Source organism: Neolamprologus brichardi, chromosome 6 (assembly GCF_056152115.1).
Source record: "Neolamprologus brichardi isolate AB-2024 chromosome 6, ASM5615211v1, whole genome shotgun sequence".
NCBI classification, from domain to species: Eukaryota; Metazoa; Chordata; class Actinopteri; order Cichliformes; family Cichlidae; genus Neolamprologus; species Neolamprologus brichardi.
In genome coordinates, this window is record NC_142109.1 from 36263749 (window position 1) to 36280614 (window position 16866).

General features: G+C 45.0%; 1 protein-coding gene across 1 annotated transcript in view; it reads left to right on the forward strand.

Annotated features, from left to right (window-relative positions):
* slkb (STE20-like kinase b) overlaps nucleotides 1-16866 on the forward strand; it is a 25923-nt gene continuing 9057 nt past the window's right edge. Inside the window, exons 1-12 of the mRNA XM_087842221.1 lie at nucleotides 1-929; nucleotides 2348-2512; nucleotides 7827-7875; nucleotides 8127-8276; nucleotides 10709-10781; nucleotides 10893-11087; nucleotides 11243-11324; nucleotides 12043-12174; nucleotides 12580-13317; nucleotides 13396-13526; nucleotides 13671-13794; nucleotides 15422-15601. Coding sequence (XP_087698347.1) covers nucleotides 780-929; nucleotides 2348-2512; nucleotides 7827-7875; nucleotides 8127-8276; nucleotides 10709-10781; nucleotides 10893-11087; nucleotides 11243-11324; nucleotides 12043-12174; nucleotides 12580-13317; nucleotides 13396-13526; nucleotides 13671-13794; nucleotides 15422-15601 — 2169 coding nt within the window. The 5' untranslated portion in view covers nucleotides 1-779. The remainder of the gene's footprint in view (nucleotides 930-2347; nucleotides 2513-7826; nucleotides 7876-8126; nucleotides 8277-10708; nucleotides 10782-10892; nucleotides 11088-11242; nucleotides 11325-12042; nucleotides 12175-12579; nucleotides 13318-13395; nucleotides 13527-13670; nucleotides 13795-15421; nucleotides 15602-16866) is intronic.

Below are 16866 nucleotides of genomic sequence, written 5' to 3' on the forward strand. Positions count from 1 at the left end.
AGAGACCGTTGAACGCAATAACACCACAACGACTGAGTAAAGCTGGGTGTGTCGGCTGTTTTCCTGGTGGGAATGCAGCACGGGAACCGTTTAACCGTCAGCTGTGATCGGTCTCTGGGACAGACGGGGGCAGCAGGAGACCGGAATCCGCGCGCCAACCTTCAGGCGCGAGGAGCTGGGAAAGAAAAGACCACCGGCACGCGCACTCGTGGACGCGCACAGACACTAAATCCGCTAGACTACTAAAGCCGTCCCACACCAGGGAAAGATGACTGTTTTTAACCGTTTTAGCGAATAATAATACACGGACCAACTGTACGTGTTTTTTATACCCTGAAGGAAACTAATGAATTACTCCGTGGAAAGCGACTCGGTCATTTTAAAGGACTCTTATCCCGTGTTTTTTTGTCTTTTGGCAGAAGAAAGAGCTCCGCAGGGCTGTCGGGCCAGTGGGTCGCCAGGAGTTGGAACAACGACGAGCCTCCAGTAACACTTTTATTACTTTACAGCAACAGAAAATATTTTTTGGACGAATTTTAAATACTAGAAGACGTCCAAGTGGTCTGTTGGTGTTTTCAGGCGTTAACAATGACCCGTGATGTGAGAACGCGCGTTTCAGTGGACCGTCCAGAACAGTGTCAAAGGCTAAGCTAGGTCTGAGAAAAGCCTTCATAGTCGTTATAACTAATGACACACATGATCAGCCAACGACCGACGCTGAATCCATACTTCTGTTAAAGTTGAATTCCTTCAGGAACTTTCCAGCAGAATAAACCACGATGTCGTTTTTTAATTTTCGCAAAATATTCAAATTGGGAGCGGAGAAGAAGAAGAAACAGTACGAGCACGTCCGCAGGGATGAAAACCCGGAGGAGATCTGGGAGATCATCGGTGAGCTGGGAGATGGAGCCTTTGGAAAAGTCTTCAAGGTAGGCATTTTGTGCCCCACCACCCATTCGTTGCTCTGTGCCACACGTCTCTTGCTCGGGTTTAATGATACTGTTTCCTTTGGAGTGTCTTGTGTTTTTCCCACTCGCATGAACTCTTGGTTCTGGGGGCACCCTGCCAGCAGCAGGGCCACGTCAGTCATTTCCACCCCTACACCTGCCCCTACACCTGCTCTGTAACAGCAGAGATGGTGTCAGGTAGAGTGATACTTTGATGCTCTTGTGCTGACAGGTTTCGGTTGTTTGGATGTTTAGATCCGTGGTTTGATTTGATCCTAGCTGGAGCCTCATTACCATGAGAAACAGTAAATATTATCACACAGGAGTTCAATGCCAGGAAGTCTGCATGCTCTGTTTGCCCCCTTTGTTGCCGGATGCTATATTTGGAGACTTTTAAATAGTTGGATTTACCCAAGACTTCAGGCCAGTGTATCATACTTACGTTAAGCCTAATCTTCCTCCACAGGGCCCCAGGGTTGCTAGTTTCCCAGCATTTCACCCGCAAGCCTTTCATCACTTATTTTGTCCTCATCTATATATTTCTATATGCTGTTGTGATATTTTAACTGTAAATTTCCAAACTTCCTTTTACAGGAGTTTGCATATCAGTCAGTTCTCATATGTATTGCACATTTAATATTATACACCTTTAAAGGGTATAAAGTCGCCACCCCTCCATAATCCAGGTTCAGTTGGAGGTCTTTTTCTGTCAGACACCATCACCGTGTTCTCTAATACTGTAGGGTCCTGAGATATGACTAAAGCTGTGTGTTTTTTGATGGATTAAAGTCCTAAATGATCAGATTAGTTGCGTTTGTTTTCTGTTGAAAGACAAACCAAAGAACTGTTGCATGTTTGTGCTGCACTTCAGAGTCGAGCTGCAGGAGATCCACAAATAGTAAACTGCAGTTTTATGTTTATACGTCTGGGCTTTGGGCCATCGTGGTTATGCATCACATCACCAGGGCAGTACCCACACTCTGATTCAGAGCAATACGAGTTCTCCATTCTGAAGAATGGATTAGTATTAGTATATTGTAGGGGGTGCATCAGTGTTTGGCTCTCAGGTCACCAGGAAGTGGCTGAATCCCATATCGCAAGAGCGACTTCATCGAGAACTTCCTGTCTGCAGAGAAGCCAAAACAAACAGGAGAGTTTTCCACTTTGGAGACGTGTCACATGTTCTGCTGCCACTTTCAGACCTGCAGCACAGCCCAGTGTTTGTTTGTTGGTTGTTGAGCCACTGATCTCAGTTTGAAGTATTTCTCTGAGGTCTGGGGTCAACAGCACTTCAGATCTAATCTAAACCCACTTTGGCCTCCTGAGTCTTTAGGACAAGTGTCTAGAGGAGTGGAAAGTTACTTGTTCTCATAATTTCTAAAAGTATTTTAATCTTACAGGCTCAGAACAAGCAGACGGGCGTCCTCGCTGCAGCCAAAGTTATTGACACAAAGACTGAGGAGGAGCTGGAGGACTACATGGTGGAGATTGACATCCTCGCCTCCTGCGACCACCAAAACATTGTCAAACTGCTCGATGCTTTCTATTACGAGAGCAAACTGTGGGTGAGTAGAAGGATGTGCTGTGTGATCACTGTGTGACTGCCTAATGAGGGGGATTATGGATCCAATACAAATCACAAATTAGAGACAGTTATATGTCAGTGCAGCTTTCAGGACTTACACCCGTGTCTGCTGCGTGCTGTCGGTGCAAAGCTCTTCCAGTATTCGTTGCTGTAGTTTTCTTATCAAAATGTGCGGCCAAAGTTCACACGAGCTGCCGAAACCAAGAGCCTAAAGTGCTGTTAATCATCATACTGGTTTATAATCCATCCGCTTATGATATGAGCTCATATTTAATGCCTTTGTTTTCTCCCCAGCTATTTATGTAACACAGATGAGTGTGTTTTGATGACATTTATAATTCAAGTGAAAAAAACCCATTTAGGTATTTTCACATCATAGAAGCTGATTTATGCATCGCTGTAAACACTGATGAGCTTTCCAGACGTGCTGACAGCACACGTGATTGTAGCCTGAGGGCTGAGGCCATGTTCCTGGATAAATGTGCTGCTTGTGAGGGGGACTCATAGCTTTCAGTCACATGACTGATGCAGAGTACTGGAGGGGGAATATGTGCATTAGTGTGACACTGGGAATCATCTGATTATCAGAGCTGATATTGTCTCTAGTTGTTTTAAGATTTCCTACGTCAATGGTGACGGCTGGATTGATGCTCAAATCGTTTACATTGAAGGAAGCCTAGACTCACTGTTGGCTATCTGAAGTGATAAACGTTAATAATCAGCTGTAGCTGGTGGGTGTGCTTCTCTAAAGTCTGCGTAGGTTCTCAGTCATCCAGGTCCTGGTAGTAAACTGGACTTCTTTACATTTCTTGAAAGAACTCCTGTCGCTTTCTTTCCCAGCTTCTTAGACTCTCTGGCAGAGACAAAGACTGAACAAGAAATCCTCAGCATTAATAAGGGAACAGAGATGGCATTGGCTACAAAGATACACTAATGACAAATGAACAGCCAAGTTATCAGACAGCCTCAGACGAGCAGAGAACATTCAGGAAAATGATGAAGAGAAACCCTCACTGCTAACTAAACTAGCATTCCAGTGGCTTTCAAATTGCAGAGCAAAGCAGGCACACCACAAGTACAAACACTGGAAGCTCAGACTGCATCATAGGAACTGCACAAAGTCAGCACCGAAGTTTAAGTTAAGCTGCGTGTGTGCACGAGCGCAATAACCAATGCAAATTGGGTTACACTAAACGGCGCTCTTTATTTATAGCACATAAGGTATGCTATAACTCCAGGCCTCGAGGGCCAGTGTCCTGCAGGTTTGCAGATGTTTCCTTGATCCAACACAGCTGATTTAAATGGCTAAATTACCTCCTCACTATGTCTTGAAGTTCTCCAGAGGCCTGATAATGAACTGATCACTTGATTCAGGTGTGTTGACCCAGGGTGATATCTAAAACCTGCAGGACACCGGCCCTCGAGGCCTGGAGTTCAACACCCCTGACATAAGGCAACAACTTCACAAGAGCCACTGAAACACTGCAGCCTGTTGATGATGAACTCAGTCACTTGTCAGTTATTATGATTGTGTGTTTCCATTAACAGATGGTAGATGTACTACAAGAGGTAATAAAGGAAGCGTTGAAGCACCTTTCCTCAGTATTGGTCGGCCATGCTGCAGCTATCGTGGCTGCAGGGTCACCTCAGTCATTTGGGAGCTTTTCAAATCCAAATAAAATATTCAGACACGTCCCCTGAGCTGCTCTGGAGCTTATATAGCCATACTCTAACAAACGGAGTGGCTGCGTCGATTGAACCACTGTGTTTTGAAAGTCGACGTTCCTGTGAGGATGTGATGTCACAGAAAAATATGAATTCAAGGTTTTTTGCACAAATCAAAAGGTAGCCTGCCACTTGCACCAAGCCTGAAATGTATAAATTCATACTGAAACGGCTCAAGCACGTGTGATTTAAATCAGGAAATGTGAGTCTGCACTAACATTTCAAAGGAAGATTGGGCCTTCATAAGCGCTCGCGCTCACCTGTACATGTGAGCGTTCTGCCCTTTTCTTCCTTTTGTCCTGTGAACAAGAAGTGCCGCCTGATGGAGGCTGATGTCTGTCAGGTGCTGAACAGGTGCCACATTCATGCACAGAGGAGGTGGAGATGAAAGGCTTCATCCCACATGATCCCAGGAGGAGCTGGCAGGTGACGTTCTTGATAACTGCCTCGTGAATCGATGCCACCTGCTGACCTTTGTTTCTCTTTCCCTGCGCTGTCTAAACTGAACACTTCCGAGGCTCTGCTTTGATTTCTGTGCCGCTTCCCGGCCTCGAACTTGCAGGTGAGATCACATCCTTCCTCTCTGTGCCACATGAATGGATTAGAAAGTATGCGGGTGCGCAGTTCTCCATGCATTCGTGTATGTGTCAAATAAACAAATAGGAGAGGAAGCCACAGCCCTGGCCCACGATTCCTCTCCGCGCCGCCGCGACTATGAGGACCATTGTGTGATAGCGGACACACTAAAACAACAACACTCCTACAGAGAAACACGAGAACCGTGCGTGTGAGCGCACAAGACCGCTCTGATACTGGAGGCATTGTGTGTCCTGTGAGGGCTTTGTTTTGGGAAGTGGAGCAGTCTTGAAAAGCTCAGCTGTCTTGGAGGGCTGTTCAAACTTCACGTTACAACCCGTCTTTTTTCCCCCTTCCTCTGTACTTCCTGAAAGATTTTCCATTTTTAACCTCGAGCCGACCCTGTGTGAAAAGTTTGGGCCATAACCAACGGATTAACCACAAGTTGTTTCTCAATGGTTTCCAAAATTGCAGAAGTGCAGCTTTACTTCCTCTTCTGTGGGTGTGGCGTGGCGTTCAGCCAAATGTTCCCCAAATCCCCGCAGGTGTGTGAGTGAACGTCACGCCACATGGCTGAGCTAAGCTCACAAAAGACGCTCCAGATGCTTTGTCTTACCTCCTGCACATCATCCTCATTGCTACCTGAGCCTCTGTGCCCAGAGATAATCCTGTTAGCAGAATAAGGTCTGGAAAGATAGCGATTAAGCAGGCTAGGTAGCAGCTGTGTGAAGCCTTTCCACAATGTGGCCCCAACTGGGCCAATCCTCTTACATCAGCAGCCATACTCAAAGCTCCTAAATGCCTTTAAGAGCTCAGAGTGTTTCATTCATGCAGGAGGCGGCGTTCATTCTCAGTGGTTTCATCAGGGTACGTGATGATGATGATGAGGAGGAGGAGCTCTGCTGAGTGTTTTAATGTGTACAGTGGATGTTCCAGTAATATTTCTCTGAGCCAGTGTCTGTTGGGCCATGAAGGTGTTCCTCAAAGTCATTTACAGTAAATGTAAGCTTTTATTCTTTTTTAACTTTCCGTTTTATATGTAAGAATAAAATTGCTGTGACGTCGTCATATTTAAAAAAGAAGCAGTGTCCTGGGATTTAATAATGTTATAACTGTTAATGTACAATCAACCTTAACCAATAAACTATCTGAACATCAAAGTAAATCAGTGAGGACGCAGAAGGAAATCTCATCTTCGTCCTGTGTGAAGCTCAGAGATGATTAAGTGTGACCATAAACTAGGCTGGACACCGCCACGTTTAACCTAGGAGAGCGGCGAGGGCGTGGAAGTCTGAACCAGAACCAGGCTGGACCTGTTTCAGCACTGCTGGGAGCTGTTGGCATGAAGTTGATCCCACAGAGGTGATCGTTGCCTCTTCACTTCACTTCAAACTCCTCACAACGGAGGAGGAAACTGTGACATCAAGCAGAAATGGAGACTCCTCTTGGGAATGTTCACCTGCTCACACTTTTTCAAGTTTCATTGCAGCTTATCGTTAGTTTGCGATTATCAATGTGTTCCATGCAAACTCCAGACACCTGCAGCAACCTGCTGGTAACCAGTGCAGTCACAGGGCGGTTTTTAGTATAGCAGCCTCTTTGCAACAGCCAGCAAACCTTCTCCAACCAGTCCCATTGTTCCCAGACAGTCTTCATTACAGTGACCGAGGCCTTCACCCTGACTACAGGTCCACTTCAGCTAGCTTCACAGTAGGGCTGCCACGATTAGTCGCCTATTAAAATCGTCGATGACTGATTTAATAGTCGACTCGTCGTTTGAAGCTTTGTAAGATCACAAAAGACGCAGGAATAAGTAGTAGGATTTAAGAGTGTAATAACGGACTGAAACAGAAGATGGCAGCACTGCATGTACAAGGATGCCAGCTGCCGTTAAACCCAGAAGAAGAAGCTGTGTCCCAGAATTCATAGCGCAGCCCAGCTCAGTTTCCAACAATGGCGGCAGCTAGTTAGTTTTAATATTACTCTTATTATTCTTTCTGGGTCACAAAATAAACAGTTAACATATTTTCAGGTGAGAATGTAGCTGTGTAAACCTCAAATATCTGCTCAGTTTATCAAGACACCACATATTTTCAAAAGCGCTCCGACGTTTTCGGAGACGTCTGTTAGCCACTAGCTCGATAGCTAGCCGGGGGCTAGGCTCACTAGAGCCGTGAGAACACCGGACTCCCGGCTTCAAACCCACCGCAGTCTTTCACTACTCAGGTTAAACATGATATATAAGTCACTTAGATAACTTAAAAATATTATTGTTTGACTTTTTTAGTATTTTATTTGTTCCTGAGTGAATCTGTTTGGCTGAGATTAAAGTTATAGTTTTTACACAGCTGAATAAACCTCAAGCAGACAGCTGATTATCAGAAGTGTGAGATGCTGCAGAATTTACTCCGGTGTCCTGTTATATTTTAGATAGCAAGGAGTTTATTAAACTTCACCGAAACAATCTGCAGATGTCATTAAAATTTAATAAACTATCATCTTGTCTTTATTTTTAGTTAGCACATACCTTAAACACTTAAAGCTGTAAGCTAATGATAGTTATATAAGAGCAGATGCTGCTGGTGCAATAAGCTGTATGTTTCGCGTCCAATGGATGATGATCTGATTAGTCGACTAATCGCAAAAATAATCGGTGACTAGTCGACTATCAAAATAATCATTTGTGGCAGCCCTACTTCACAGGTGAACATAGCTGTGAGTTGTGGAAATCCAGTCAAACTGCCCACCATACTTTTTGCTGGCCCTGGGCCATCGGCTCAATGTTTATTATGTGGACCCCTGATGAGAAGCTTCCAGAGGCTCACAGCAGATTTCAGAGGTGACCAGGTTGAACCGGAGCCGGCCGCCTCGTCAATGACCTGCACTCTGTTGGAGATGTTCTGCAGCGCTGTCCTCTCTGCACATAATGGTACACCGTGTGCTTTACATAAACAAATGCATGTGTTCACACTTCTCTTTCCTCGTGTCTGCAGATACTCATCGAGTTCTGTGCAGGAGGGGCCGTGGATGCTGTTATGCTCGGTGAGTCAGCATTCCCACGTTGGGTTATAACATTAAAGAAAGCTGCTCTCATGGCAGCGCTAACCAGCTAAGGGAAAAGAGCCAGTTTTAAACTTGAGACATTTCTCAGCAGGCCACCCACATGTTACAGCGTTCTTCTCCAAGACACTAAATGCAGCTTTAGCCCTCATTACCACCTATGATTAGGTTGCATTAGTATGTGAGGAATTGTAAATGTGCTTTCGTGTGACCCCCTCACCCTTTCCCCGCAGAGCTGGAGAGACCCCTGACAGAGCCTCAGATCAGGGTGGTGTGTAGGCAGACTCTGCAGGCGCTCGTCTACCTCCACGAAAACAAAATCATCCACAGAGACCTGAAAGCCGGCAACATCCTCCTCACGCTGGACGGTGATGTCAAGCTGGGTAAGGGCCAAGTGACGCCCAGCTGTTAACAACAACAGTCCAGGATCGAGACTCTGACTCAGAGCCTCAGTTCACTGATGTTTAAAGTGGAGAGGGAGAAACCTAAGAACGGAAAAAGAATTTGTGCTTGTAAATGTTTCTCATGAGAAATCATGAGTTCAGTCTGACATAGATGAAAACTGTTGTTTTTTATGGCATCATCTAGATTTTTCCTTTTTAATCTTTCTAATACAAGAATCTTGGATGTTCTCATGACTCTGTGCAGCTTGTTCTGACAGTTTTTCCAGAAACACAAATATTTGCTAGAAATTTGACCTGATTTTTTTCTGCCAGTAATGACATGATGACCTTGTGTCTCTGGAGGGAGGGGAGATGGTCACAACTAAAGGGAGATTTGTTTTAAACTCGTTCGATCCTGCTGGTGCTTTGAGCTTCATTGCTAATGTGGTTTTATCTTTATGATTCAGAGAGAGGCAAAACCAGATGTTTCGTTGAATATCTTCTGGCTTTTAGTATCTTCTTATATTGTCGATGATGATGATGGAGGAAGTAATGCTGTAGGTCGACTCCCACGTTAGGAAGGTGTATTCGGGTCGTTCCCATCACCGTTACGCTGACATCAGTAATATGATCAATGCAATGACAGTAGGGCTGCCACGATTAGTCGACTAGTCACGATTACGTCGACTATTAAAATCGTCGATGACTGATTTAATAGTCGACACGTCGTTTGAAGCTTTGTAAGATCACAAAAGACGCAGGAATAAGTAGTAGGATTTAAGAGTGTAATAACGGACTGAAACAGAAGATGGCAGCACTGCACGTACAAGGATGCCAGCTGCCGTTAAACCCCGAAGAAGAAGCTGTGTCCCAGAATTAATAGCGCGGCCCAGCTCAGTTTCCAACAATGGCGGCAGCTAGTTAGTTTTAATATTACTCTTATTATTCTTTCTGGGTCACAAAATAAACGTTGAACATATTTTCAGGCGAGAATGTAGCTGTGTAAACCTGAAATATCTGCTCAGTTTATCAAGACACCACATATTTTCAAAAGCGCTCCGACGTTTTCGGAGACGTCTGTTACCCACTAGCTCGATAGCTAGCCGGGAGCTAGGCTAACTAGAGCCGTGCGAGCACCGGACTCCCGGCTTCAAACCCACCGCCGTCTTTCGCTACTCAGGTTAAACATGATATATAAGTCACTTAGATAACTTAAAAATGTTATTGTTTGGCTTTTTTTCAGTATTTTATTTGTTCCTGAGTAAATCGGCTTGGCTGAGATTAAAGTTATAGTTTTTACACAGCTGAATAAACATCAAGCAGACAGCTGATTATCAGAAGTGTGAGATGCTGAGAATTTACTCCGGTGTCCTGTTATATTTTAGATAGCAAGGAGTTTATTAAACTTCACCGAAACAATCTGCAGATTTCATTAAAATTTAATAAACTATCATCTTGTCTTTATTTTTAGTTAGCACATACCTTAAACACTTAAAGCTGTAAGCTAATGATAGTTATATAAGAGCAGATGCTGCTGGTGCAATAAGCTGTACGTTTTACGTCCAATGGATGATGATCTGATTAGTCGACTAATCGCAAAAATAATCGGTGACTAGTCGACTATCAAAATAATTGTTTGTGGCAGCCCTAAATGACAGGCTGATGGTTACTCACCATGCTGTGGGAATATTCTTCAAACCGCTTTGATTTGTTCTCATGCCGAGTCAGATTAACTTGTCAGGGACTGTTTTCAGCCTCATTGACTTCTCATTTTAACTGTCAGCTGTAGTTTGGCTGCACAGCAAAGGTCAGCTAGTAAACACCCATACACACCACTCACAACACACCACATTCACACTAACAGAAGAGTGTGTGCAAAAGTTGTTAGTCTGCGATAAAGACTGTGCCTGGTTCAGTTCTTTCACACTCCTGTCCAAGCTCAGACTCTTCAACATGTTATATAACAGTTTCACAGGTGTGTGTGTGTGTGTGTTTGAGCGTGTGTGTGTGTGTGTGCGTTTGTAAGCGTGTATTCATATCTTTGTGGGGACCAAAAATTGGAAAGCCTTTGTAACAGCAGAGGCTGTTCGCTGGAGCTGCTCAGCGTCTGGGCCGACATCCTCAGCAGATGCAGCGCTGACGCTGACTTAAACGGGGATGAGTCACTGGGGAAATGACACACAGCAAGCATTTTGTCCAGTGACATAACACACACAGAGGTGCCTGTGCATCTGCCTGCTGGGACGCAGATGAGCGTGACTCACTCATGATACAAAGAATGATGCCTTCATGCACGTGTAGCTGCAGAATGAGGTTTTATGTCGTTTTCCGTTTTGAACATTTGGCTTTTGAGGCTGCATTTGGAAAATAAATGATGACAGTGTAATTCCTCTGGCTAATTTCTGGTTTTGCTTGAATCACATGACTTCCAGCGGACTTCGGTGTGTCTGCCAGGAACACCAAAACACTCCAGAGAAGAGACTCTTTCATTGGAACGCCGTACTGGTGAGTCAAATGTAGAACAAAAAAGCTTTTGCTTATAAAAACTGAAAAACTCTCACATCAGCGCTAAAAAGGGGAAGCTCAGATTTCTTTTCTTCTTGTGTCTAACTCCAGGATGGCTCCAGAGGTGGTGATGTGCGAGACGTCCAAGGACCGTCCGTACGACTACAAGGCTGACATCTGGTCCCTCGGGGTCACCCTGATTGAGATGGCACAGGTGGAGCCACCAAACCATGAGATGAACCCCATGAGAGTTCTGCTGAAAATAGCCAAGGCCGATCCTCCGACGCTGATGCAGCCGTCACGCTGGTAAAACACAGCTTTGCTTTACACACACACTTAAATAAATAAATTCACAACTGTAGAAACCAAAATAATTTTTGCGTCAGGCTGTAAATGTGAACTTCTGCTGTAAATCTGGGCTTTGTAACTTGGATCTTGCATCATTTTACTTCCACCTTTAGGTCTCCAGAATTTAGCGATTTCCTGAAGCGCTGCCTGGACAAGAACATCGACAACAGATGGAGTGCGATGCAGCTTCTGCAGGTACCTTTGTTTCGAACATCTCTCCAGCTAAACCGCTGAGCACTTGTTTTCTTTTCCTTAAGCCCCACACCTGCACACTTGCATGCTGCAGCCCTCCCCAACCCCTACCCACGGCCCACCTGCCGTTAGAGCGTAAGCCGGCCGACATCTGTTTACCTGCTCGGCGTGGGACTGACTGTCCCAGCGAGGCTCATCCCCGTGTGCTTGAGCTGACGTCAGCAGAGCGGGCTTTTCTTTCTCCAAAGGGTTTAAGGTGCTCGGCCACGTCTGAGCCACTTACTCACAGAGAGGACGCGTCGGTGCACGCAGGCACACCGGAGCACGCCGAGGCTAACGGATTGTTCCGTGCGGACGAAGAGCTCAATGGGCTTAAAAATACAAAATAGCAGTCTGCCGCCGATGAAGGTTTTGATATCAAAGAAGCTGCATATTCTCAGGCCGGCGATCGAATGTGTGCAGCACGTTTCTAAGCCGAGGAAGGTGAGCTGTAGCGTTTCTCTCTGAACAGCGTGCTGATCTGTTTGTTTTTGCACTCGGGCCGCAAGAAAGAAGAAGGGTGAAGAGTAAAAGCTGAAATGGTTGTTTTGATCTACTGTGAAGAGTTTGTATCTCGGTCGGCAGTTAAAATAGAGAGTTTACCACAACATGTTCCCCCCACTGGCTGCTTCTTTTTTAAATAGTCTTTATTTCCTGTTGTTTTTCTTTCTCTTACGAGCAGCATTCATTCGTGTCTAGTGTGACGGACAGTAGGCCACTGAGGGAGCTGATCGCTGAGGCGAAGGCTGAGGTCACCGAGGAGATAGAAGAGCACAAAGAAGAAGAGGAGGAGGAAGAGACAGAGGCACGTCCGGTGAGTGGATATGGACCCTGTGCTGCAGTGCTGTGAATCTGTGTTTGTAGGTGTGAAAAATACGTGAAGCTTAACCAGAAAAGAGCTTCCTGCTGTTTCTTAACTTACAGCTGCAACTGCAGCTTATTTCACTTATAAAGCAGTTATTGATCTACAGCTTGCATGAAGCGCCTTATTTGGAAATGCATTTAAAGGATAAGAGGTGCATGCAAGTTTTAATGTCCTGCTGTTGCAGTGAAACACAGTGAGCATCCTTCTTTTTAGTGTTAGTCTGTCTGCACAATCTGTGGAGGAGAATCTGCAACGTTGTCTAATGCAGCCAGGACTTTAGATTCTGCTCCTCGGTTTATAAGAACGGTCACAGTGAGTAATTTGTCTCCATTTCCTCCTCCTCTTCTTCTTTAGGGTCATAAACGCGCTCCTTCTGATGTCAGCGTCGGCAGCTCTGAGGATGAGAAGATCCCCCTCTCTCCCTCCAGCTTGGAGTCAGTCCCTGAGAAGGCGGAGCCAATTCTTCCTTTGCCCATACCTGCTGATCTCCCTGTGGCCAACCACGTGGTGAGCACCAGCTTCGTAGAGGAACCTGCTGCTCCTGCTCCTGCTCCAGCAGAGCCTGCAGAGGAGGAATTAAACACTCCAGTTAAGGATGAAGAGGCAGAAAAGAAGCCGGTAGAGGAAGAAGTTCCAGAAGTTCCTCTGGCTGATATCACCCCGCCAGAGTCTGAGCCGGAGACACCTGCTAAGGAGCTACAGCAGCTGGAACTAGCTGTGGAGGATGAGAAGGAGGTGGACACAGCTGAGGATGAGGAGCGCTCACAGGTCACTGAGGCTTCTCAGGAGGAAAAGACGCCCATCACAGAGGAAGCAAACACTCCAGCAGAGAAGGAAGAGGAAGATCGGTACAAGCATCTAAAGGTGACTCTGACACTACCAGATCAAGATAACGCTGTCCTGAAGGAGGAGGATGGAGAGAAGCCCACAGAGAAGGATGAGAAGACGGTGCCAGACAGAGCGAAGGACAACAAAGAGAGAGATTCGGATTCTGGAAACAGCTCAGCTGCAGATAACAGCAGCGTAGACCTGAATCTGTCCATCTCGAGCTTCCTGTCCAAAGCAAAAGAGGCTGGATCTGTTTCCATACAGGTAACGCACACAGTCCACACACTCGCAGACAAAAAATGTCACACAGGCATCTAAAAAGTCTCCTCTGGGGTCTTTCAGGACACCAAGCGGCAGAAGAAGACGCTGAAGAAGACTCGCAAATTCATTGTGGATGGAGTGGAAGTTAGCGTCACGACATCAAAGATCATCACAGACAATGACACCAAGAACGAGGAGATGAGATTCCTCAGGTAGTCCCTGCTTTTGCATAAACGGCAGGCACCGCTTCAATGCAAATATTATGAAAATGAGTCATACAGGCAGCTTAGAGCACAACACGACTGTCACGTTAAGCTAAAAAACGACACGTGATTAACATCCTCCCTTCTCCTCAGGCGACAGGAGCTGAGGGAGCTGCGTCTCCTGCAGAAGGAGGAGCAGAGGGCCCAGCAGCAGCTCAGCAACAAGCTGCAGCAGCAGAAGGAGCAGATCTACCGACGCTTCGAGCAGGAGACCACGGTCAGTCTCTCGTAGGCCGATTGTTATTAACCTCTGTCTCTCTTCCACAGCATGTCTTTATCCTTTATCCAATCACAGCAGATGGCCCCGCCCCTCCCTGAGCCTGGTTCTGCTGGAGGTTTCTTCCTGTTAAAAGGGAGTTTTTCCTTCCCACTGTCGCCAAAGTGCTGCTCATAGGGGGTCATATGATTGTTGGGTTTTTCTCTGCATGTATTATTGTAGGGTCGGCCTTACAGTATAAAGCACTTTGAGGCGACTGTTGCGATTTGGTGCTGTATAAATAAAATAACTGAATTGAATCTGCATTTAAACGTGATATAACTATAAGAAAAGCAGTTAAAGTTTAGGCCTTACTCGGTAGCCTCGTCTGACCAAGTTCCCCATAACGAGGAAGGATTTCCTGCATCAGTGTTTCAGAAACTGTCTTTACTGTTTGAACGCTCACATTTTACAGCCTCACACCTGCAGTCATGCTTGAACGTCGGTTTGCCTGATAACCTGGATACGCTCGCTTTCTGAGCCGAACAGCTCAGTGATGGCTGATGCTTTAAGGTCCAAAGTTTTGAATGGAAAGGTGAAATATGTGGTGTGTGAGCAGTAGGGGTGGGGAAAAATGGATACTGTATAGCATTGTGATATTTTGTTTGCTAATAATGTATGGATACAGGGACAACAGAAATCGATATTTTGTTACAAAAAGGTTTTTGTGCTCTGACTTCAGAGCATGTTGATCCTTTTTCTGAGCAAGAATCCTGACATTCCTTCACTGTCCAAATGTGTTTCACTTTTTTATGGCAGCAATAAACATGACAGTTTACTTATTTTAATTTAAGACATGTTTTATTTTAATTAAGTTTAAAACTTTTTTATTTAATGTAAAATTATATTTTGTTTTAATTTACTTTCAAATTCTTCAGTTGCTGAAGGGGCTGCATAGTTTTCATAAACTGCATAGTTCAGAATAGCTATAATTGTACCAGATGGTTGATTCAGTTAAGTTGGACTAGACTGTAATACAAACCGTTCAGTTTGTCAACAATAAAACTGAAATGAGAGAAAGACTGAGTGTGAGACTTTGATATTAGAGAAAATGAATATTGATAAAGTTTACCTTTATGTACAGAATCTGAATATCGCAAAATATTTTAAAAAATTGCAATAATATCGTATCGTGGTGATGTACGGTGATTCCCACCTCTAGTGAGCAGTGGGTACCTGTGTGAGGACAGATACTCCTCACGCTCTGCAGAGGAATCTGGATCTTTTTGCATCTCATCTCCGTTTCTCCTGTATGTTTAAAATCCAGCTCATTGTGTGGTGAAGTCAAATTTAGCTTTTTTTTTTATAGTCAGCATAGAAAATATTCAAATAAGTCACGATTTGTCGCACAGTATTAGTTGGCCTGTGTGATGTTCCTCTGTGAAGGCCACCCGGCCTGTTTATGGGGGAATAACACAGAACCTGCAAAGCTTGTTTCCCTTCCTGTGAAGGTGCTGCAGGAAAAGCTCAGTTCACTGCTGGAAGTGTTGCACCTGATAGTTTTTTATTTTTTTCATCTGATGCAGATAATATTGCAGGTTTAATAAGTAATATATACGCTCACGTTTGGTTCCCGTCTGTCCTCCAGAGTAAGAAGCGACAGTACGACCAGGAGGTGGAGAACCTGGAGCGGCAGCAGAAGCAGACGATTGAGAGGCTGGAGCAGGAGCACACCAGCCGGCTCAGAGACGAGGCCAAACGCATCAAAGGCGAGCAGGAGAAAGAACTCGCCAAGTACCAGAACGTGCTGAAGAACCGCAAGAAAGAGGTTAGACGCGTCTGCGTGCCTTTCACCTGCACACGTAGCCCTCAGAAGGACGGATAGCTTTCTATTTATAGCAGCTTGTTTTGACATTTGCAACCCACCCCATCCCCCACCCGCACACACACCCACTTCTCTGATCTGTCTTATAACAGCTTGCGTAACCTGTGTTTATCTTGGTGAGGGTTAACTCGGTCTACGCTGCCACTTCTCATTTACTTTCTCATCGAGTCCTAAACTTCCCGCAGCGTTTTCTCATTTTACTTCCACGTGCTCCTCACAGCTGGAGTTTCTCCAAAGCGTTGAAACATCTTAAAGCCCGTCTGAGGGCTCCGTTTGCTGTGGAGTTTGAAATCTTAAAAGCTGTTTTGAACTTGAACTTGTTCTTCAAAGTAAGAAAAGTAAGAGAAAGTTGATATCTGACTTTCGTCTTTGAAATCCTGAGCCTGTACCTGACACAGGTTCAGAGTGCTGCGATCCACAGGGAGCGGCTCACGGTGTGATTCAGTCCTTTCAGTTGTCCTCGTGTACGCTGTGCAGGATGTCAGTGAACATTGCTCTGTCACTGAGGCCTCCTCAGATCATTTCTGGACTTTCATCTTATAATATTTTACTAAAACTCAACTGAAAGTGTTTGGAAAAGCAAATCAGGCAAAGATACTTGTTGTAAATTCCTGCATTTAACGTTTTAAATCTTTCAAAATGAATCCAAACATCTGAACGTGATGAAACGACGCCTACGACTCAAAGTTCAAAGTTCAGCTGCGGCTGGACTTTAATCTGTGCGAACGCTTCCATCACAGGGCGGTGCACCAAGTCACGCAATGCAGACAACATACAGAGAACTGATGTCATGCAAGAAGCTGGACATGTTGTTAGCTAACCTGAGCTTAACAGGCGTGCAGTCACAGTAATAATGTGTTTAAAAATTGTAATTCAGTTAAAAATGAACCAGGAGGCACCAGCATGGTGGAAAGTAGGGCTGGGTATCGTCACTGATTTCTAGAATCGATTCGATTTGAATCGGGGACATTTTGCCTCAGGCAGTCAGAAATATTATAATTCAGATCATGCATCAGTACATTTCCATATTTTCATATCTATAAAAAGGAAGCTGACACTCGTGAGACTTTGTCAAAGGTGTGAGCATCACAGCAGAGGCCTTTGTGTCAAAGTAGCTGAAGATGAAACACAGAAAAACATGAAGGAGATTTTCCTGGTCTGCGATTTATACAAATATTCTGCAGTCGATCAGAAACAAAAGAAAACCA